Consider the following 24,239-nt stretch of genomic DNA (forward strand, 5'->3'; position numbering starts at 1 on the left):
TGACAGTTGTAGCTGGAGGAAAGCACGTCCCTCCGGGAGCGTTGTAAAGGTTCAAACTCTTCAAACAATGGACTGCAGTTGTTTAAAACGGAAGCATCATAAATGGAGGAAGAAAAAAAGAAGGGTTGATGTGAGATAGTGGGGTCTCTGGGGCGATGGTGGGGCACCTCAAATAAACCACAGTCACCTTTTAAACTCCTGGTACCACGACTCTTAGGTCTACATACAGAAATAAAAATGTCTCTGGTCTTATGGGTTAGTTTTGTGATTAGAGTCCCCTCTTTGTTTACTTTACAATACAGAATAACTCTATCCTCATACTTTTGACTGTGTTAATTAATTGTATGACAACACTCATTACCTACAATGCCCACAGAACATCTGGTATGCACATCTCTAATATGGGCGGAATGAAAATATTGATAAAAGACTTCTTTATATGAACTAAAGTCCCTTGATTAAGATGTATCACACACACACACACCCCCAAAAAACGACCCCTGGATATAAATCATCAGGTGTTTAGATTGGTTTGCTGTAAATCTGTCATCCAAAGGAGTTGAATCAAGTGCAACTGGACTTGGTATATATATCCGTGAAGACGTTTCGCCTCTCATCCAAGAGGCTTCCTCAGTTCGTGCCTTTCTGACTAGACGAAGCTAGTCTGACTGGCTGGTGATTAAACTCAGAATTTATCCTCTTGGAGTCGTTGATAAATTCTGAGTCTCATCACCAGCCAGTCAGACTAGCTTCGTCTAGTCAGAAAAGCACGAACTGAGGAAGCCTCTTGAATGAGAGGTGAAACGTCTTCACGGATATATACCAAGTCCAGTTGCACTTGATTCAACTCCTTTGGATAACCATGACCTGGATGAATGAGAACATTCACAGACATGTAAATCTGTCAGTTTCGGTGGTGACAAGGTCCATGAAAATGATTCACTTGCCCCCCCCCCCGGTCTAAGAACCTCAATTTGAAAGGTTAGCATCGGTGGTTTCTAGGGTGAAATAATTTAATTAGAGAAGATCAGAAGTGCGGTAAAGTTCTACGTTCGCAAACAAGCTGAACAACTAATCTCGTCTCATTAATTCTGTACCATTCTGGCCCGCTGGCACCGATCCGACCATGCCCGCTCCCTCCCAAATTCAAATGACAGGAATCCACACATTCCTGTGGGAATTAGCGAAATGCCAGAACAGGGAGTGTAAGAGCACTGTGTGTTTGTATATCTACGTGTGTGTGTGTGTGTGTGTGTGTGTGTGTGGGTGTGAGGGGTCCCTTTCCCTGGCAACATCTGAATGGAACAGTGGCTGGCCAATAGAGAGCGTGGTGGACGTCAATGGCTTTTTTGTCACTTCAGAAGTCTCCACTGTTGGTGGGCCAAAGTGTCTATACATAGATCTGGAGAGCCTCTCCAGGGTCATCGGTGCTCCTTAAAGTCACTGTTCTTCTCATCAGTTCACATCACCCTCATCGACCATATCAATACTATTCTGCTGAACAGAGTTTAGTAGTTTTTTGGTGGCATATTGAATCGAACCAGCTAAACCCGACTTGCGAGAAATTAACTTTTGAGTTAAAATGTGCACACAAACTACAATTGGAGCGTGACAAAGGCCCTGACACCATTTGTTGTTGAATACTTTAAAGTACCTGGACAGTTCAGAGTTCACCTCTCAAATTTAGTTAACTGAAGTTACAATCACGTACCGGATCGCTTCCTGTTGGTTATGTGGCAGCGGTCTGTCTTCGAAAGGGCCTCTATAAAACTATTAATTTCCTCCTACTAAAAGCCCTCTCAGGACGCACTGCTCATCTTGAGCTTGCATGAACTACTAGAGCTTCATCCATCACCTTCTGTCTTCAATGCAGGCATTAGAATCAGTTTCTCCTTTTGGCCAGCAGAGGGCGCATGAAATAAACTGTGAAGTAGATAGTAAGTGGGACGCCAAACACAGTCTCTCTCACACACACACACACACACACACACACACACACACATCACCCTATACTTGTGGGGACCCGTCATTGACTACATTCATTTCCTAGCCCTGAACACCAACCTTAACCTACATAACTACATGCCTAACCTTAACCTTAACCTAACCCTAATTCTAACCTTGACCCCAAATCCAAGTCCTAACCCTAAAATAAGTGGTTTCAGGTTTTTCTATCCTAATGAGGGCATTTGGTCCCCGTTTGGATAGAAAAACCTGATTCACACACACCATGTCACTCTATACTTGTGGGAACCCCTCATTGACTACATTCGTTCCCTAGCCCTTAACCCTAACCATAACCTAATCCTAACCTTAACCCTTACCATAACCTAACATTAACCCTAAAATAGACCATTTTCCTCATGGGGACCCATAAAATGTCTCCACAAGGTAGGTGGTTTCAGGTTTTGGTCCCTGTTAGGATAGAAAAACCTGGTACACACACACACACACAGCTGCACCAGCAAAGCAAAGGGTCAGAGCTTCATTTACTGCTTGTGTATCTGCTTGCCTATCAACACGTATTTACTTTGGTTGTCATAACAGCTTTTTGACGACGAGGAAGGTGACTGGTGGTGTGGGGTAAGGTGACACGAACACACAAGGCCAAAGGAAGTGAGTAGGCTCTTTCCAAACTGGTTTGAAAGAGTCATACATCAATAAAAAAAACTAAATGAAGACATGAGTCTAACAGCAAGATATTTTATACTGACTTATTTATTTCACCCAGTCCCTACTTATCCTCAATCATGTAAAATCTTTTGAAAGTTGCCAAAACTGCAGAATACATCACGTTCCTTCATGGGATAAGACCGGTATCAGAGTAACAACGACATTCACAAAACAAAACAATCAAATCAACAATGACCGGATTCAAATATGAGTTGAACTGGAATGAATGCAAATCATCACAATGACCTCGATGTTGACAAAAATGTTTCAAAACTTAATCTAAGACTGACTGGTCAAACCTTAACATGGTCCACACTAAAACGTGAACCTTTCATTTTTTTAGAAATAATTTTGTGGGAAAGAAAATCCCCTACAATAGAATTCAAATGTTTTGTTCCAATGATAAGTAGGTTAATCAGTGCTGGTAATCATAAACAGCTTTCTTGTCTCTAGAAACTACAAAACAATGTCATCCAAAGACAATATCTGGAGATGCTGTTGTTTGAGCTTGAACAATTAGGCAACTTTCCTGTGAAATCGTCATGGGTACCGTGCAGGAGTGAAACGATCCATCGATCTGGATCGATGTATCGATTAAATGACCAACTATACAATATTATCGATGCAAAGTGAAAACATCGATCACCATCTTCAACATACATCTAGGATGTGAACATTTTGAAGCTCAGCATCTCTAAACCACTGAGCACACAGACAGAGCCTTGTTAATCCAAGATGATGAAGCAGAGATGTGCATGGTTTATATTCATAACTGAAAGGTCATCAAGGGCTCTTTAAGTTAACTAATAAAAAACATTTGCACTTAAACATGAGAACGTGTGGCACAACAGAAGGTCTGTTTTTATTCTTTTTATTAAAAATAATATTGTTTTTCATTTAAATGTCTGGCAGAGCTCAGTACTAAAATTGTCAAATCATATTTTAGTTGCCTCTTGTGGGTTGATATAAATGTAACTGATTGTGTTAAATGGGCACATGATATCGTCTCATATCGATCGCAGGCCCCTGAATTGAATCGAATTCATATCGTGGCAGACTGTGATATCAGCAGATATCATATCATTGTCCAAAGAATCGATATATCGTATTGGGATGAAACGTGACTTACACCACTAGTATGGTCACATCGTCCACATAGCAAACGTAAACCTTGAAACCAACACCATTTACTGTCTAAGGAGCACCTTCAGAATGTTTCTTGTTGACATTAAGACAGACTTGGCTTGAATGGATTGTCACACAAGTTGTGCATATAATGACTGATGACGAACCAACAGTGAAGTGAAAATTTAAAAGGCACAAACCTCTTTTTATGCTCAATCACTTGGTTTGCTTTTAAAGGGATAGTTCGGATTTTTGAAGTGGGGTCGATTGACGTACATATCCATCCATAGTCAGTGTATTACCTACAGAAGATCGCGGTCGGTGCACCCGCAGTTTGGAGACCCAGGCAGGAATATAGGCAGGGCTAGCAAGCAATGTACTGCTGTGGAAGGGGCCAGAAACAGAAAGTGCCGTTGTGAGATCAGACTAAAATCAAACTTCACTTTTCTAAAGATTTCCGAGCTGTCTAAACAAACATTTCATCGTTGCTTTCATAATCACTTATTTTTATTTTCTTGTATTTTTTTGTTTTGTTTTGTCTCTTCTATAGCCCACTGAAACTGACCCAAACAGCTGATCTGCGGGTGGTGTAATACAGTGGCACAGCTGCGTTTACGCGTAGGAATACGAGAGTTCTACGGTTGAGAAAATGTAGTGCCGAAAAAAAGTGTCTGATGACAAGGTAAAGCGGGGAAAATAATCTAAATATAGCGTACAGTTAAACTGATATCGACTTATTTTAGGTACACCTTTTTTAGGTGGCTAAAATATGTTTTGTCTCCAGCCCCTTCCACAGCACTACATTGCTTGCTAGCCCTGCCTGCTTCTGCAAACTGCAGGCGTACCGACTGCAATCTACTGTAAGTAAGTGTAACCGACTATGGATAAGTACCTCATACAACCCCACTTGAAAAATCCGAACTACCCCTTTAACATGCCCCTTACGATTGAAATGCATTGACCATTTTCTGGCCCATGTTTCTTACAACTCGCATTAAAACAAACAACTGATGACTGGAGAAACGACTTGTCGTTCCCTTCCCCATTGTTTTTATTGAGATATAGCTTAAGCTAGCTTTATACATTGCACGACAACTTCTGCCATCTTTACTGGTGGTAAATACTGCGAAAAGATTAGGAAAAAAAACAGACGGGACATTTAAATAAAAACCGTACATTTGCCCCTTGTGTGACGAATCTTGCAGCGATAGCAACAGTAACAATGAACAAAATGTGCCCATGGATCAAACTGAGATTCTAGTTCCTCATCTTCAATCAGATATAGTACAGCGATTTCAAAACATTGAGGATCGTACATTCATGTTTCTTGCTTGCATAGACAAGTGGGACAGCAGTGGGCGTTAACTTAGCTTCAACTAAAAAGGTTTTAATAGAGGCAAGGTGGCTTACCATAGTTTCCCATTGTACCCAATACTGAAAAGTTTGTGGCATGTTACATTTTACAAAAGGAGTCGCTAGATAGTATGCAACATCCTCTCAGTGTATTTCTAATATGTTGTTGCAATCTGTTTTTAGCTCATTTGCCATAAAATGGGGCCGATAAATTTCTTGGTGTAAAACAAAAATGACTCCCATGCACTTCTCCCTCACAGGGAGCTTAACCAATTGATTCAAAGCTACCAGATAAATCTGTGACTGAAATGTTGAAATACTCGGACATTCTCTCCAGGATAATGGTAAAATGTGGATATTATGTCTCAGTTGTGAAATTAAGTCTGTGGATCGAAGTAAACCCCCCCCCCATATTTGCACCAAGGCTTCAGCTTGGGGGGGGGGGGGGAGCACCGCCAAAAAAAAAAAAACCTCATTATGACCCTTGTATATAGATTTGAAATCCTCTACTATAAGTTACCAAAAGCTACGTGGAGGTTTTCATTCCAAACAAACTACACCGGGGTATGTCCTACATTAGTTAAGGGCATCGAGCTCATGGTAAGCTACCCACTGAAATGAGAAATGAGCTGGTGCCACGTTTTGGATGGAATGAAAACCTGAACATACGTGGCCCTCTCATTACACACAGCTGAACCTCACAGCTGTAGCTACTTCCTACTGCAGATGAACATGGTGGAAGGAGGCCTAGACAAGATCACCTCATCTTGTCGGGATTAAAGTTCGAGGGGAGCAGAGTCTCTCTTTCTGTGCGAGAGGAAAGTGTCCCAGGTTGGCGGGGTCTGCTGGATGCACCCTCCAGCCGCCAGGTCGCACGAGTATCCTCTGGGACAGCAGTGCTTTGAGTCGGCACAGCATACAGCCTGTGAATATTGAAGGAAAACGATGATTAGCCTACATGATGGAGGATTCGTTTCACAATTAGTTACTGTAAAAGGAATGCAGTTGCCGTGAGGCCAACGGATTACTGTTAAATAAAGTAAATGAGGTTTAAACATTTACTTAGCAACATCATTGTTTATGTAGTTGCATTCACCAATCAAACTGTCAGTTTATTACAGCCCTCTAATGTGGGTCATTTTGCGGGTGACTTATCTAACTGGAAAAAGTCAAATGAAGGTTGATTTTAGTATTGTCATGTCCACTTTTCCAGATGATCAGGAATTTTACTTGGCCCCTTAACCTGGGGTGAGTTATTCTTAGCATGCATGACACATCATGACACACATTCTCACTTGGGTGCTGCAGTGTATATTCATTCTTTTCATTATTCTTCTAAAAATACCCAACCCAGAAGCACAGAGGAATAATCAATATTAGAACTTATTATTAAAAATGAGATCATGCAAGTCCCATTAATTAGTAATGAGAGGCCTGGAGATGACTTACCTGTACTGATATGCTACTGTGGTCAAGTCAAAAGGACAACTTACTTTAAACTCACAGGACTAGCTAGCGTTTCTCTATAATGAATGAAGGAATGAATGTAACCCCACAAATCCAACAGTGGCCAAATTTCATCTTACCATATTTCAGACCATCTTACTTTTTAAAAGATAATTAAATTAGCTACTAGATTATTCTGCAATGGTTGATTTTTCCACAATACATTTGCACTATTTATCTCAAATTACAAATTTCCCTCCAGAGCACCCAATAAAAACATTTGACTCTCAAAAGCAACTATTCGCAAACAGGAAAGAACAATGCAAAACAAAGTGGTGGCAAAGTGGGATAGAAAGTCCCAAACTGAGGGAAAAAGCAACTTTATGGTCTCTTTCAGCTATCAGAGTTGTCTGGAAGCATGTGACAGAATGTTTACTGATCACAATATCCAGAATACGTTATTGCGCAGCAGGAATACATACCATTTCAAATTCAATAAAATAAAAATTATTGACCTATGTCAAATGCTTGCATACTCATCTTGCCATAAAGTACAAACACACATTGAGAGGTCATACTTTGAGAGAGGGGCAGCATGCCCACTCTGTGGCCGAGGTCTTGCAGCAGGTCTCATGCTGGGGGCAGTGGTATTCCCCTGTAATGTCACATGGCACGTCCTCGTTGACATCTCTCTGCCTGGACTCTAGAACTTTGCGGACGAGAACCACCTCGAACTTCTTCTCGCAGGTTCCAGTCTGCATATTGCAGGTGTAGCCCTGAGGACAGCAGTGCTCATGGTCCTCACAGCACACCGCCTGGGAAGGAGCACAGAAAATTGTAAAGTCTTTGACATTCTCCTGGACCTTCACAAATGAACTCATTTCAATTCTTTTTGCTGTACAAGGTCAGTTTGGCCCCTTCAGAAAAAGGGTTGTAAAAATGTATCCAGTAACCATCCAGCAACATGTCTGACTGAAAAGCAAAGCAGTGTCGAACAGCCTTTACAGTGGTTGGTTGGTGCATATTTTACTTGATGCTTCTAAAAACAGACAGTGTCAACTGCATTGACACAATAGCAGCATGTGTTAAAGACTTTCATACTGAACTCAGTAGTGTAAACAAAAGTGAGGGAGCCCATGTGTATCGCCCACTGCCTACAATCCCAAGTATTGTTCAGATTTTTCAGAAAACTTTCATTTATCACGAGCGAGTTTCTTTAGTTTTTTTTTCACCCAAGAAAATAATGAGTAGCAGTACTTTTTTGTTCTCGACAAAGAAACGCGTCACTAGCATTTTCAACAGCAATTCTACTGCAAAGCAACGGGCCTATAAGCATTTTGTTAGAAGCAGTGTTCCTTTTAATACCAAGCCTGCAAATATGCGTAACTCTAAAACTAAATATGTTTCCTTTCTCACCATTGTTTAACTGTTATGAATAGGAGTGGAAATCACAGTGTAACTCAGAATACGATACTATCACGATACGTTGCCCACGATAACGATGGTATCACGATACAGCGATTCCGTGATACTCGATACATTGCAAGACAATCATCTATGATACATCACGATATCTGTGTAACCGAAGAAGAAAACTACCCCTTAAAAACACAAAAAACTGAAATTATGTATTCATTCACTGCAGTGTGGTGTCAGTTTCACAGAATTTGGCAAATGAGATAAAACAATGTCCAACAAAGTGCATAGACTTGGCTTAGTGCCTCTTTAATGCACGCACGCACGCGCACACACACTGCAACTTGTCCACATATGCCATCATCCATCCATTATCCAAACAGCTTATCCTGCTCCCAGGGTCACGGGGATGCTGGTGCCTATCCCAGCAGTCATTGGGCGGCAGGCAGGGAGACACCCTGGACAGACCGCCAGGCCATCACTGGGCATGGGCGTGGGTGTGTGCGCGCGCGCGCGCGCACACACACACACACACACACACACACACACACACACACACACACACACACACACACACACACACGATCCATTCATACCTAGGGACAATTTAGTACAGCCAATTCAGCTGAGCTACATGTCTTTGGACTGTGGGAGGAAACCGCAGTCCCTGCAGGAAACCCACGCAGACACGGGGAGAACATGTAAACTCCACACAGAGGACAACCTGGGATGACCCACCATGGATAGACTACCCCGGGGCTCGAACCCAGGACCTTCTTGCTGTGAGGTGACCGAGTTAACCACTGCGCCACCATGCCGCCTCGTATGCCATCATGCCAATGTAAAATAAAATTCCCTGGCAACCTGTTTCCTCTTTTTGTTTTTTAAACTTCTGTATGTTATTGTTGTTTGATATTTTGTCCAGCCCCTAATTTATGACTGATGACTTTGCTTAGTATTGTTAACATGTTGGCACACTGGTTTGTTCACATAACACCATTCTTTGCCCTTCTCCATATCCTTTCCAGTGTTTGTATCTCACTCCCCTCAGGATTGGTGAAGGAGTTCATATCCTCCCCCCACCCAAATGGTTAATGTTTACTGCCTCTGTCTTTTTCTTGTGTAACCCTTTCTCTGCCATTTGTGACGCACTGGACACATTTTGTTTTAAAAGTGCTATACAAATAAAAGCATATTACCACCAAGACTACACCTGCCAATAACTTGTGTCTCCTATGGGCTTCCTTTCCATAACAAACCACACAGGCAACTTTTAAAACCTGGAATATCTCTTTTAATTTTTCTTCCTATTTTTTCTCCCCGTTAAAGGTTTTTTTTTTTTGTGAGTTGCTCCTTATCCGATGCGAGGGCCTAAGGACAGGATATTGTGTTGCTGTAAAGCTCCTTGAGGCAAATTTGTAATTTGTGATATTGGGCTATATAAATAAAATTGACTTGACTCTAAATACCTCTGACCCATGTCTGACCAGTAGTTCAAAGCAAATTATTAGCTTTCATATCAAAATGGCCAAAACAGTTTTCCTCCAGTTACTAAACATGATTACATGACCTCACATTAGCTCAACAACTCCTAACAGAAAGTCAACAACGCAACCCACCTTGATCAGAGGGCAGCAACCCCACTCTCCTGTTGGCAGCCTACAGCAGGTTGTCCCCGAGGCACAGCTGCTCTTGTTGTCACATTTGACATCCCCCAGCATGCCGGGCGGAGACAGGGCTCTCTCTTTGGTGTACCAGGGCATGACATGGCGGCCCTTGGAGCACGACGATCGGCGGGAGTCACAGGTGTAGCCGCTGGGGCAGCAGTGGTCTCCGTCTTGACAGCAGACTGCCTGAGGAGTGCAGAAGCTCGTGTTTTGATCTTTTACACACAGCGGAAAATTACTTTTTTTAATCACCTGGAGGTACTTCAGTGAAAAAGTTTGGGCACAGATGTCTGCCAGATGCCTCTAGGAATAACTGCTGGTGAAACTGGGACTGGTCACTGGACTGTACACATTCATGGGATCGAATATATGCTACAGTATCAGGCTGTCAAATCTTAAAGCTGAAATCCTGGATTTGTCTCAGCAAACAAATAGTTATTTTATCCTTCGGGACCATGGAGCCAACTTACATAATACTAACAGGCATCTTTACCACGGTTGGAGACCTTCGCCGTATACCACTATTGAAATTTTTGACCAGGTAGGATGAACACTGTTGCAGCCTTAAACGCATTCCTACTCAAACAGGGAAAAGGATTGAAACACAACAATGATGTGGTGATGTTTCTGTTGGACAGGTAATCTACCAATTCTACAATCAATATTAATGCAGAACAGTGTTTCTATATAGTTTGATATAGCTTGTGATATATTAGATTGCCTTTGTTAGTTCCCCCCCCTTTTTTTTTCTCCTCCTAATTGTACTTGGTCAACTACCCCACTCTTCTGAGCAGTCCTGGTCACTGCTGCACCCTCCTCTGCTGATCCGGGGAGGGCTGCAGACTACCACATGCCTCCTCCAATACATGTGGAGTCAACCAGTCGCTTCTTTTCACCTGACAGTGAGGAGTTTTGACAGGGGGACGTAGCGCATGGTAGGATCACGCTATTCCCCCCAGTTCCCCCTCCCCCCTGAACAGGCACCCCGACTGACCAGAGGAGGCGCTAGTGCAGTGACCAGGACACATACCCACATCTGGCTTCCCAACTGCAGACACAGCCAGTTGTGTCTGTAGGGACGCCTGACCAAGCCGAAGGGAACACGGAGATTCGAACAGGCGATCCCTGTGCTGGTAGGCAACAGAATAGACCGCCACACCACCCGGATTCCTGCCGTTGTTAGGTTTGATCTGAGGATGCATCCATCCATCCATCCATTATCCAAACCACTTATCCTGCTCTCAGGGTCATGGGAATGCTGGAGCCTATCCCAGCAGTCATTGGGCGGCAGGCGGGGAGACACCCTGGACAGGCAGCCAGACCATCACACAAGGCTGACACACACACATACACACACTCATACCTAGGGGCAATTTAGTACAGCCGATTCACCTGAGCTACATGTCTTTGGACTGTGGGAGGAAACCGGAGCACCCGGAGGAAACCCACACAGACACGGGGAGAACATGCAAACTCCACACAGAGGATGACCCAGGACGACCCCCAAGGTTGGACTACCCCAGGGCTTGAACCCAGGACCTTCTTGCTGTGAGGTGACCACATTAACCACTGCGCCACTGTGCCACCCCGCCGAGGATGCAATTTTCACAAAAATGGGAACTGTTAACTGCTGAGCTGACGGCACATAAGTGACAATGGCTGTTACATCTTGTTTGTAGTTTTCACTGTCAAAGGGATGGACAGATTGAGGATTTCAGCTTTAATACCAATTTCAGTAGTATTCATTACATTTGGAAGAGGGCAGCAGCCCCACTTCTGGGCCTTGTTCATGAAGCAGCAGGTGGTATCCTTGGGGCAGCTTGTGTGGGCATCACAGATGTTCTTGGCTAGCCGAGGTGCACTTGCAACAGCCTTGGTCAGCACCCTCTGCAAGGCTGGTAGCTTCTGTACCCAGGGGAGGCTGAGATCACCAGGCTTATCACAAGTTTTCTGGATCACGTTACACGTGTAGCCTTTGGGGCAGCAGTGCTCATGATCATTACAGCACACAGCCTGGGGAGGCAGTAAAAAGAACAGTGTCTTATACTTCAACAAATCACAGGAAACCTCAGGTTATACATTCCTCAGTTATGTGATCAAAGTGATAGCCAGAAATGTCAAATATGTGACTTGAGAAATATAAATAACAGATCAATTTGTTCCATGTAGTCATTAGGGCGGCCCGCAAATAGTTGACCAAACGTTAGTCAATGGGAAGTCTCAGTCGACCAGGTTTTCATTGGTCACTTAGTGGCAGAAAAAAAAAACTGCATTAAACACTTAAAAAACACCCCCGTATGAAACGTATGAGGGCCTTAAATTTGAAACAATGGACACAGGAAGTGGCGACACACAGTCACTCAGTCAGTCAGGGACAGACAGTCACATGTACACGGCTGGTCCCTGCGGTTATTAGAGCACGCCAGGCAGAAAATCCAACGTGTGGGATAAAAGGCTGTTTTATTTATCATTTGTTTTATGAAGTGACTGTTATGGTGTTACAAGCTCATAAGTTGTGTGATGTTATACTGTTGAAATAAATTTTAAAAAATTCAAATCTCCTTGCTGATCGTTCCGACACCTTCAGAACCTTTATTCAACACCTCTTTTGCCAGTGTCATTAACAGGTGGCTCACTTCGTGCGCATGCTTGTAAGGTTTACATTTCAAAGGTTCATAAGTCAGTGCATGGTGTTACAAGTTCCCAAGTTGTGTGATGTTATACTATGTTGAAAACTAACAAAACGTTCAGGCTCGTTGCTGGGTGTTCAGACACATTCATACTACTTTTGCTCGTGTCATTAACAGGCGGCTTGCTTCATTACATGCACTTGTAAAATCTATATTTTAAAGCCTCATTGTTACAGTTTTGTATTTCTCTGTGATGTAGCACAGCATTAACAATGTTACTTATAACATTCTTTCCCAGCCCTGGAACTCAACCCCCCCCCCCCAAAAAAAAGTTTAATAATTAAATTAATACCATAAACATGCGACGACTAGTCAACCGATGCCTTGAACTAACAGCTACTAGTCGACTGGAAAAATCTTTGGTTGGGGCAGCCCTAGTATTCATGCATTTCCTGGTAGGCCTTTCCTCCAAAGCCTCCCCTGCTTTAAACATTGAGTTTACAAGGGAGATTATCTGTTATGTATTAATCCAGAGCCAGAATAAAACCCTAAATTATCGGGACTATGAACTCCAAGATTTAGAGTTTCATGGCAGTTGAACCAATTCGGCATGCATTTTTCAGGATTCAAACACTGAAAGCTGCCAAGAGAATATTGCTCGGTCTAACCCATTTGCAAATAGCAATTTATCTTCTATAATTAGAAACATTTGAGACTAGAAGAGTGCATTCATTAGAGTGCAGATCCCTGCCAGGCTTATCTCCCCTTCTCTGGTGCTCGGACTTGGCGACAAACTACCCCTTTTTTCAGCAAGGCCAAGATCGAAAAGAGGCTTTTGGCATGGCACTACTGTTTGGTAGTGGCGTGTCAGTTTGGTAGTGGCATGTCACTCTCTGTTGGCATGCTACTACTGACTGTTTAGTTGTGGCATGTCACTCTCTCTGGAACTTCCACTGGCAGATACCACTTCTCACCCACAGATGCTGCTTAAAAACTGATATGGCAATCTGTTTGACTGGTATGAAAGGCTGGATACCCCCGCCAGCTTTCCAAACATTGTGCAGTGTGCATTATGTAATGTCCAAGATGGTGCTGACCAATGGTGACACGCTACGAGCTCCTCTCTCCCTATTAGTTTTTGCATTAATTGTTAGCTTTCTTGCACATACTGTCTACACCTGTCATTTATGACTGTCAGACCTTACTGGACTTCAAAATGTTCCAGACTTGTGTGCACCTCCGAAGATACAAAAAGACATTGTTTACAATGCCGCAGCATCTTGGAGCATCAGTAACCGATGCCAATACAGGCGGAGACACAGAGGACAAGGTGGGTCCTGGTTAGGCTACGGAGTCACCCGACTTGACCTTCCATGCCGAGCATTTTGCTAGCCAATGTACAATCAGTTAGCAACAAGCTTCATGAACTCCACTGCCGTATTATCTCCCAATGGGATTGCTGCGTGTTCTGTTTTACTGAGACCTGGGTATCATCTAACGTCCTGGACAGAGCCATACAGCCTGATGGCTTCTCCGTGCACCAACTGGACCGCTTGTGTGAAACGACTGGCAAGGTAAAAGGTAGGGGAGTATGTTTTCTGGTTAACAACTTGTGGTGCACCAATGTGTAAGTAATCTCCCAGTCCTGTTCGTCAGTGTTGGAACATCTTACAATCAAGTGGTGACCATTTTATCTACCAAGGGAATTCCCCTCCATCCTGTAAGCTGTTTACATTCCAAACAAGCCAACACTACAGCAGCTCTAACAGCTCTACGGTGCAATCAGCGGCTATGAGAATCAGCATCCACAGGCTGGTTCCATTGTGGTGTGGAACTTCAATCACTGCAGCTTCAAATTGATACAACCTAAATACTTTCAGCATATCAGCTTTCCAACCAGGGGCAACAAGATCTTGGATCGCTGCTACTCCACTATCAAGGGAGCATACAGGTCTATTCCATGGCTTCATTTTGGGAAATCGGACCATTCATCCATGCTCTTGCTACCTGTTTACAAGCAAAATGTTAAAAGCAAGAAACCCACCTTGAGGACAGTACAGTGCTGGTAGGTGGAAAATGAGCTTAAACTTCAGTGTTGTTTTGATTAAACAGACTGGTCAGTTTTTAGGAACCATCTGAATCCGAATGAATACACCGATACAGTTACCATGTTAAATTTTGTGTGGAGACCTGTATTCCCACTCGGATCATCCGCTCCTATCAGAATCAGAAACCCTGGATTAATAGCGACATTCGTCAGAGACTAAAAGAAAGGACTTCCGCTTTCAAAGCAGGAAAGCCATCAAGTCAGCCAAAAAAGCAATACTGGGATAAACTAGAACTGCATTACATTTGCAGGGACTCCAGGTGCACGTGGCAGGGACTGCAAGCGATAACGGACTTCAAATCCAAGCCGGGCGGTTTTACCAACACCACCGCTTCATTCCCGGATGACCTGAACAGGTTCTATGCCCGCTTTGAGTGAGACTCGGGACCACCAGACAATACACAGAACCTTGTTGAAAAGGCTGTGTAAAAAGCCTTTACTTTACACATCTTATTCTAATGTAACTTAAGAGGGTAGTTGGACTGGCTACCTAGTAATGTTTGCCTCAACACCGAACTGAACACTCAGTTAACAGGAGTGTGCAACTTCTACTCTTTTCTGTCCTGGTAGGACAAACAAAAACACAAAAAAAACAAAACAAGCAAAGATCATGCAACAGTTGGCTAGTGAATCCAAGGAGTGGGCAGATATCTACCCTGGTTTGGGTCTTCTGGCTGCATTTGGCTCTGGTCATTCCTGTCTCCAGCGTGAACTGTGAGCGAGACTTCTCAGTAATGAGCAGGAGAAGTGATTTTCAACCATGCAAGAGAGCATAATGTGTAACATTTCTGTAAATGTTATCTTGTGCTTTCCTTCAAAATGATTATATTCACAATGGTTATGCACGTTTGTTTCTATTTCACGTCAAAACTGACCTAAGAAACAAGCTGAAAGAAGAGCACCTGGCTGCATGCCTCAAAATCTCAATAAACGGACCTGCCCCTGATGAATACCCGCACAGACAGGAGTTAGAAATGTTTTTTCCGAAGCAAGGAAAATTATATGTTCGAACAGGGAATGCAAAATATGCGAACAGGCACATGACAAAAGGCGGAGGACAACTCTGAACCAAAAGCAGAGTTGAAGTGTTTTGATCTGTTGAATATATTTTGAAAATATGAAATGTATTTTAAATAGTTATTCACTTTGACATTTTCATCAAAAAGCCGGGTTCAAGTCTGTTTTGTTCTTTAATAAATTTCGAAAATGGAAATTTTATTTTAATATGTAAATAGTTACTCATTTTTTAATAGTTACTTATGTTGACATACAGATGGTTATTTATTTTAACCCAGCCACTGAGGATGCACAAGCCAGTGCATTCTTAGTGCCGGTCCCAAGCCCGGATAAATGGGGAAGGTTGCGTCAGGAAGGGCACCTGGTTTAAAATCTTTGCCAAATCAAATATGAGGATCATAAATAATATTTCGATACCGGATCAGTTGAGGCCCAGGTTACCAACGACCACCACTGGTACTGTTGGCCAGCAGGGTGCCGGTGGAAACTATGCTACTGTTGGGCGAAGGAGAAGGAGAGGGGGAAGGCATGTCCAGAGGCAGTGAGAGAGGAGGAAGGGTAGGAGTAAGGAGGTGAAAGTCAGAACTTTGAATGTTGGCACTATGACTGGTAAAGGGAGAGAGCTGGCTGATATGATAGAGAGAAGAAAGGTAGGCATACTGTGTGTGCAAGAGACCAGGTGGAAGGGGGGTAAGGCCAGGAGCATCAGAGGTGGGTTCAAACTCTTCTACCATGGTGTGACTGTGAGGAGAAATGGGGTAGGGGTAATTCTGAAGGAAGAGTATGTCAAGAGTGTGCTGGAGGTAAAGAGAGTGTCAGACAGAGTGATGAGTATGAAGCTGGAAATCGAAGGTGTATTGATGAATGTTATCAGCGCATATGCCCCACAAGTTGGGTGTGAGATGGAAAAGAAAGAAGAATTCTGGAGTGAGTTGGATGAAGTTGTGGTAAGTGTACCCAAGGAGGAGAGAGTGGTGATTGGAGCAGACTTCAATGGGCATGTTGTTGAAGGGAACAGAGATGATGAGGAGGTGATGGGTAGGTATGGTGCCAAGGAAAGAAATGTGGAAGGACAGATGGTGCTGGATTTTGCGAAAAGGATGGAAATGGATGTGGTGAATACAAATTTCAAGAAGAGGGAGAAACACAGGATGATGTACAAGAGTGGAGGAACGAGCACACAGACGGACTATATCTTATGTAGAAGGCGCGGTCTGAAAGGGATTGGAGAATGCAAGGTGTGATGGGGAGAACGTAGGCGGCATCGGATGGTGGTCTGTAAGATGACTTTGGAAACCAAGAAGAGGTAGCGAGTGAAGTGAAGGCAGAGCCAAAGATCAAATGGTGAAGTTGAAGAAGGAAGACTGTTGTGTGGAGTTCAGGAAGGAGTTAAGACAGGCACTGGGTGGTAGTGAAGAGTTGCCGGATGGCTGGGCAACCACTGCAGAAATAGTGAGGGAGACAGCTAGGAAGGTACTTGGTGTGTCATCAGGACAGAGGAAGGAAGACAAGGAGACTTGGTGGTGGAATGAGGAAGGACAGCAAAGTACACAGAGGGAAAGGTTGGTAAAAAAGAAGTGGGATAGTCAGAGAAATGAAGAAAGTAGACAAGAGTACAAGAAGATGCAGCATAAAGCAAATAGAGAGGTGGCAAAGGCGTATGGTAAGTTGTATGAGGTTAGACACTAAAGAAGAAGAAAAGGACTTGTACCAATTGGCTAGACAGAGGCACCGAGCTGCGAAGGATGTGCAGCAGGTTAGGGTGATCAAGGATAGAGATGGAAATGTGCTGACAAGTGAGCAGAGTCTGCCGAGAAGGTGGAAGGAGTACTTTGAGGGGCTGATGAATGAAGAAAATGAGAGAGAGAGAAGGTTGGATGAAGTGGAGATAGTTACTCAGGAAGTGTAGTGGATTAGCAAGGAGGAAGTGAGGGCAGCTATGAAGAGGATGAAGAGTGGAAAGGCAGTTGGTCCTAATGACATACCTGTGGAGGCATGGAGATATTTAGGAGAGATGGCAGTAGAATTTTTGACTAGATTGTTTAACACAATCTTGGAAAGTGAGAGGATGCCTGAGGAGTGGAGAAAAAGCATACTGGTACCGATTTTCAAGAATAAGAGTGATGTGCAGAACTGTAGCAACTACAGAGGTATAAAGATGATCAGCCACAGCATGAAGATATGGGAAAGAGTAAAGAGAAGCTAGGTTAAGAGGAGAGGTGACGATTAGCAAGCAGCAGTATGGTTTCATGCCATGAAAGAGCACCACAGATGCGATGTTTGCTTTGAGAATGTTGACTGAGAAGTATAGAGAAGGCCAGGAGGAGTTACATTGTGTCTTCGTAGGTTTAGAGAAAGCATATGACAGGGTGCTGAGAGAGGCGGTGTGGTATTGTATGAGGAAGTCGAGAATTGCAGAAGTATATAGGAGTGGTGCAGGATATGTATGAGGGAAGTATGACAATGGTGAGGTGTGCGGTTGGAATGTTAGATGGGTTCAAGGTAGAGGTGGGATTACATCAAGGATCAGGTCTGTGCCCTTTCTTGTCTGCAATGGTGATGGACAGGTTGACGGACGAGATCAAGCAGGAGTCTCCGTGGACTATGATGTTTGCAGATGACATTGTGATTTGTAGCGAGAGGAGGATGCCAGTTGAGGAGAGCCTGGAGAGATAGAGGTATGCACTGGAGAGAAGAGGACTGGAAGTCAGTAGGAGTAAGATGGAATACCTATGCATGAATGAGAGAGACGGCAGTGGGAATGGTGAGGAAGAGGTGATGAAGGCGTATGAGTTTAAATACTTGGGGTCAACTGTCCAAAGTAACGGGGAGTGCAGAAGAGAGGTGAAGAAGAGAGTGCAGGGAGGGGGGAGTGGGTGTAGAAGTGTGTCAGGAGTGATTTGTGACAGAACGGTACCAGCAAGAGTTAAAGGGAAGGTTTACAAGATGGTAGTGAGACCAGCTATATTATCATATGATTTGGAGACAATGGCACTGACGAAAAGACAGCAGGCGGAGCTGGAGGTGGCAGAGTTGATGATGCTAAGATTTTCATTGGGAGTGACAAAGGAGGACAGGATTAGGAACGATTATATTAAAAGGACAGTTCAGGTTGGATGGTTTGGAGACAAAGCAAGAGAGGCAAGACTGAGATTGGCAAGACTGAGATTGGCTTGAACATGTGTGGAGGAGAGATACTGGGTATATTGGGAGAAGGATGCTGAATATGGAGCTGCCAGGGAAGAGGTAAAAGAGGTTTATGGATGTGGTGAGGGAGGACATGCAAATGGCTGGTGTGACAGAGGAAGATGCAGAGGACAGGAAGAGATGGAAACAGATGATCCACTGTGGTGACCCCTGCAGCCGTAAGTAGTAGTAGTAGTAGATAGACAGCTATTTATTTTGAGTAATTATTCATTTGCAATAAATAGAGCTATTCATAAACCTTTGTTTGACTAGTTTATTACTGAACCTGCCGGTCAAAAGCTGCACCATCCACCACAAGTAAATTCTCAACCTGTGGGAAACACTGATATAACCTTCACATTTTTTGGATTATCAAAATTCTTTTAATAATGTTTGATCATGTCGCTGCCCGCCTGAGTCAGCTGTAGATTTGAGTCACGCATGGTTGACTTAGATCAGGCAGTGACAGAAAACAGTGTTGGTTGAGTGAGCTAGAGTGAATGATGAGAGGGAGCGGAGATAGTTAGAACATTTTTCAAAGATTTTGAATCAACACAATCACGAGGTTCTTCGTCATAGTTATAACAAAAAATATTAGGCTGATAGGTCCAGTAGTTTGTGCGATTAGCAGTGGACAGACACGCAACCAAACAAATAGCTGGTATTTCTAAAATATCTAAGTGAAGGTGAACTGACACCTAAATCCGAATCTTTCTGGAGAAAATGTAGCACCAATCAAATCAAGCAAAGTCACAGTACTTTATAAGAAATACTGACTTGTGGTAAGGGGCAGCATGCCCACTGCCCAGTGTTTTGCTTGCAGCAGGTGCTGCCCTTTGGACACATTGTTTCCTTGTCGCACTTCTCATCATGCTCTTCCATGGTGAGAGCAGGCACCTTTGCAGCCCATGGCAGAGATAGCACTAATCCCAAGGGGTCGTCACAGGTCTCAGCAGAGAGGTTACACACTGTGTTGTTTGGGCAGCAGTGCATGTGGTCATCACAACACACAGCCTTGGAAGCAGACAGAAAATATGATAAGTTTGGAGAATCCAGAAGAGAATTTGATGGACACATTTTTTTCTTTGACCAGATGGATAGTTTTGAAGTGTGTCGTTATTATCTGCATCCAGTAGACATAGCATGTGAATGAGGGATAAGTCAAACTTCAACAACAGCTACAGTATGCATGTGTCATCAAAAGATGGGCTGAGAGCATGGTCACATCCCCTTCCTTACTGGTCGACTGCTATATTATAAACTTGAAATCATGTTAGAACTTCACAAGAACCTAAGAGACAGACCACTAGTAGGGCACAATATGCAACATTGCATTTATAAAAGGGCAATACACAGAACGAATACACTCATATTTAAAGCTTACAAGTAGATTCCTGAAAGAGCAGTTATGAGTTAAACAAATATAAATCCTATCTATTGAGGGTTACATTTTTTACACACGTTTGATCATGGGTCAAATGTTAAATTGTGCTTTTCCTTCCACATTTTCTACAGCGATGGTGACAGAACGAATGGAGATGGATGTAATCCACCACTAATTAAAAGACCACAATACCCTACTACAGTACCTCAGGCAGCGGGCAGCAGGCCCAATCTCCAGTAGGGATTTTGCAGCAGGTGGTTTTTCCTGGGCACACTGTGGATTCGTCACACTTGATGCTGACCGTCAGATGGCTGAAGACGGGCACCTTGCTCACCCAGGGCACCACAGCATTGCCAGAGGTGTCGTCACATGTGGATGCTGCCATATTACAGATGGTACCATGGGGACAGCAGTGCTTGTGGTCCTCACAGCACACCGCCTGCGTAGGCGGAGCAAGACGACTAGTTGACACAGTTTTGACTAATGAATTCACATGTATGAATAATCTGATTTGGTATGAATCTGATGTCATGTAGATATTCATTACAAGTACATATCCATTTCTGCATGACTACCCTATCAGTACTCAAATGCCAAGGAAAAAAAACATGGTTTATTTATTTATTTATAAAGAAACATGGTCTGCTTATTTTCAACATTCAGTACACTACCAGAGTAGTGAGTTTAAAAAGCAAGCTAACCAAAAGCCCACTATGAAGGGATCTTCAAACAGGGAAAATGCAGTGAGATTGAATTTTAGATTATTAATTCCATGTGACATAAACAAAACAGTGTGCTGTTATCAGTTTGAATCTCTTCATGCAGCAGTACAGCGAGACCACCCGCAGAGAAGAAACCTCAGATCAGTGAGTAAGTAAATAATCTAACAAGAATCTGGTTATGTTTTTGAGCATGTGCTGTGGAAAGGGATGGACGGACAATGTCGAATCGATAAAGTCTCTACGGAGTGAAAGCCAGACACATATTGCCATCACTTATTTTCTTTTCATTTACTTACACACGCGCGCGCGCACACACACGCGCGCGCGCGCGCGCGCGCACACACACACACACACACACACACACACACACACACACACACACACACACACACACACACACACACACACACACACACATTACCTTGGGCAAGGGGCAACAAGCCCATTCCCCCTCTGACGATTTACAGCAGGTGCTTCCATCAGCGCAGGCTACCGAGTCATTGCAAGGCACCGCACCAACTGAAAGACATATGGAACATTAGAAGCTAATGTATTATCTAAAGCTGTAATAAAGTCCTTTGTGTAGTCTAGTAAAATTCAGTTAGTGTTTGTCTTGATGCATGCTCAATAATCCAGGTAAGGAAATCAAAGGTTGAATCAGTTCAGCTGGACACAACGCTTACTGACAGATACGTTCCATCACTCATGTAAGTGACCTCTCCAGTCTAAACTGACTTCAGGTAACCCCATCCATTATAAACAATACAGTACAACACAGATGCATAAAGATCGAAACCAACGACCAATTTCATATGCAAATATGGGTGTGACCACTGATTAGAGTTTCAATATTTTCCAAACATGCTCAGTTGCTTTCAAACCCCAAAACATGCTGTGCCAAAAGTTGGTCCACCCCAATGATCGGGTCCCCCGGCACAAACAGAGTAATATAGTGTATGTATAGTATTACGTGCCAGGAGGACTGCAGTGACTTGTACATTGGGGAAATTAAACAGATGCTGGCACAACATAGAAAAGCTAACATGTCAGGTCAGGACTTGGCAGTCTACACCTATCTACAGGCCAGTGGCCACTCTTTCAAAGATGAGGATCAGCACATCCTTGATGGAGAGGAACACTGGTTTCAACGGGGAGTCAGAGGCCATCTATGTTAAGAGGGAACGACCACCCCCCCCAGGGGGGGGGCCAAGAGTACATCTGTCGTCATGCTGTGATTGCAAACATTCCCCAATCCTCTCTGAATAGTACACATGACCTTTGAAACTGTAATCAATGGTCACACCCATATTTGCATATGAAACTGGTCGTTCGTTTCGGTCGTTAGGCAACTATTGTTTATAAGGGGTGGGCGGGGATACCTGCAGTCAGTTTAGGGCCCTGACACACTGGCCAATGTTGGGCTGATGGTGAGCGTCTGTGACCCAAGTTTTTGCGCTGTGTCCTGCACTGTTGGCACTAGCCGGACCCATCGGCAGCTTTGTGGCCGATTCAGCATGTTGAATCGGTGGAGCCTATCAGTGAAAGTGATCACTCTGACTGGCTGTTCAGTTTAGCGAATCAGTGCAGAACGTACATGCTAGTTGGCCGTCAGCTGTAGTCTTTGCGGTGTGTTCAAATGCTACTTTTTGGCCTAGATGGCAGGCGACGTGAGGCGAGGCAACAGTCGGCCTTCGTCGCCGCTAGTCGGTGTGTCTGGGCCCTTAGACTGAAGCCCTTAGACACACTTAATTGAGTGATGAAACATATCTGTCAATAATTGTTGTATCCAGATGAACTGATTCAACCTTCTTTGATCAGTTTGTGTTTGTGAACATAAACTGCTATCATCCAAAGAAACTAGCCAGACAGCCAACACCCAAACTTGATTTTGTTCATCAAAATATAACACTTTAAACAAGCACAGCATTACTGAGACAGCAACAACAACAAAAGCTTTGATGGTTATACAAATTTAGCCCATGCGAGTGATGAAATAGCAGCTTGATTCAATAATCTAATCTGACAACAGCACAAAAACAAACCTTGGGGCAGCTCCAGTGAAAAATAATCTGACTGGAACAGCAATAATATGGCCAAATCAGTGGAAAATCCCACTAGATACTGGAAACTCCATACAAATGCAAATGAAATGGCTGCTTGATTTGCCTCTAGGAAATGCTCAAGAGGGCCTTGGACTCTTTGTTTTGCTTTAGAACAAATCTTCCCGTTTTCTAGACTTGTGCATGCTCACATATCTAGACTAAACTGACCAACATAGTATGATCATATGCAGGACTTGACATTAACATTTGAGTTGACATTTTTGCTCACCAGCCACTGTGGGTAGTGGTTTTCCAAAGTTACTAGCCAGTCAGCATTTTCACTAGCCAAAATTTTGTAGTTGGGAAATTAACGTTTTATTTGATTAAAGCTGATTATGGTACACATGTTTAATCATTACTCACACATCCACACAGAGTCCATGAAGGTCAACCTTTCTTGCCTATCATGTGTATGTTGTGAAACAGCATTCCCTTCTTTTCAAGCTTGACCGACTTCATGAGGACCAGGGACTTCACAGCAACACTGTCTTGAAGCAAGCATTCTTCGCCTGCGACCTGCCTGGTCAGCGAGCGCGCAACCCAATTGAATAGCACGCAGAACCTATCTGAATGGTACCACAACCCGACTGGATAGCACAGCTGTACAATTGGACAGCACATGATTTCCTTTGGTTGGCACAGCTTGACTGGAAAGCACTGGGCAGCTGGATATGTGGTGTCTATCTAGGCCAGGCTTTTGAATAGTAAATCAAAATGTTGTTTTTACATTTTGTCTTAATGTCTTTTATGTTTTATGTCACTTTGAATTTCTTTATTGCTGAAATGTGCTATACAAATAAATTTGCCTTGCCTTGTCTAAGGCAGGAGTTGGCAATGAAATTCTTATTTTTTTGGCTCCCTTCAACTAGACTCATGCAACAAAACAAAAAAAAAGTTAAAAAAAAGAGTCATGCAAAATAAAAATGAGAATCTAAGGCATAAACATAAAATAGTTCATAAATTAAAATGCATACACATCCATCCATCCATTATCCAAGCCGCTTATCCCGACCAGGGTCGCGGGATGCTGGAGCCTATCACAGCAGTCATTGGGCGGTAGGTGGGGAGACACCCTGGACAGGCCACCAGTCCATCAAAGGGCCAACACATTCACACCTAGGGACAATTTAGTATGGCCAATTCACCTGACCTACATGTCTTTGGACTGTGGGAGGAAACCGGAGCACCCAGAGGAAACCCAGACACGGGGAGAACATGCAAATGCCACACAGAGGACACACCCACACACACACGTATATATATATATAAAAGAAAATATAAGATCAAATAAAATAAAATCTAATACTGTGATGGACTGTATATCAGTGGTAGACCATTGAAAGACTGTATTTGAGCATAGGAAACGTTGCATTCCAACAATTTTCTGGCAAGACCTGAAAGAATCTTCTTA

General features: G+C 43.4%; 1 protein-coding gene across 1 annotated transcript in view; it reads right to left on the reverse strand.

Annotated features, from left to right (window-relative positions):
- Positions 1-5,614: 5,614 nt before the first annotated feature.
- The window catches only part of grnb (granulin b), a 39,373-nt gene continuing 20,748 nt past the window's right edge, over positions 5,615-24,239 (reverse strand). Inside the window, exons 11-17 of the mRNA XM_056297030.1 lie at positions 21,148-21,245; positions 20,210-20,443; positions 19,398-19,634; positions 11,430-11,693; positions 9,633-9,866; positions 7,176-7,412; positions 5,615-6,074 (exon numbers count right to left, since the gene is read on the reverse strand). Coding sequence (XP_056153005.1) covers positions 5,928-6,074; positions 7,176-7,412; positions 9,633-9,866; positions 11,430-11,693; positions 19,398-19,634; positions 20,210-20,443; positions 21,148-21,245 — 1,451 coding nt within the window. The 3' untranslated portion in view covers positions 5,615-5,927. The remainder of the gene's footprint in view (positions 6,075-7,175; positions 7,413-9,632; positions 9,867-11,429; positions 11,694-19,397; positions 19,635-20,209; positions 20,444-21,147; positions 21,246-24,239) is intronic.

The sequence above is a fragment of the Lampris incognitus genome, chromosome 17 (genome assembly GCF_029633865.1).
Source record: "Lampris incognitus isolate fLamInc1 chromosome 17, fLamInc1.hap2, whole genome shotgun sequence".
NCBI classification, from domain to species: Eukaryota; Metazoa; Chordata; class Actinopteri; order Lampriformes; family Lampridae; genus Lampris; species Lampris incognitus.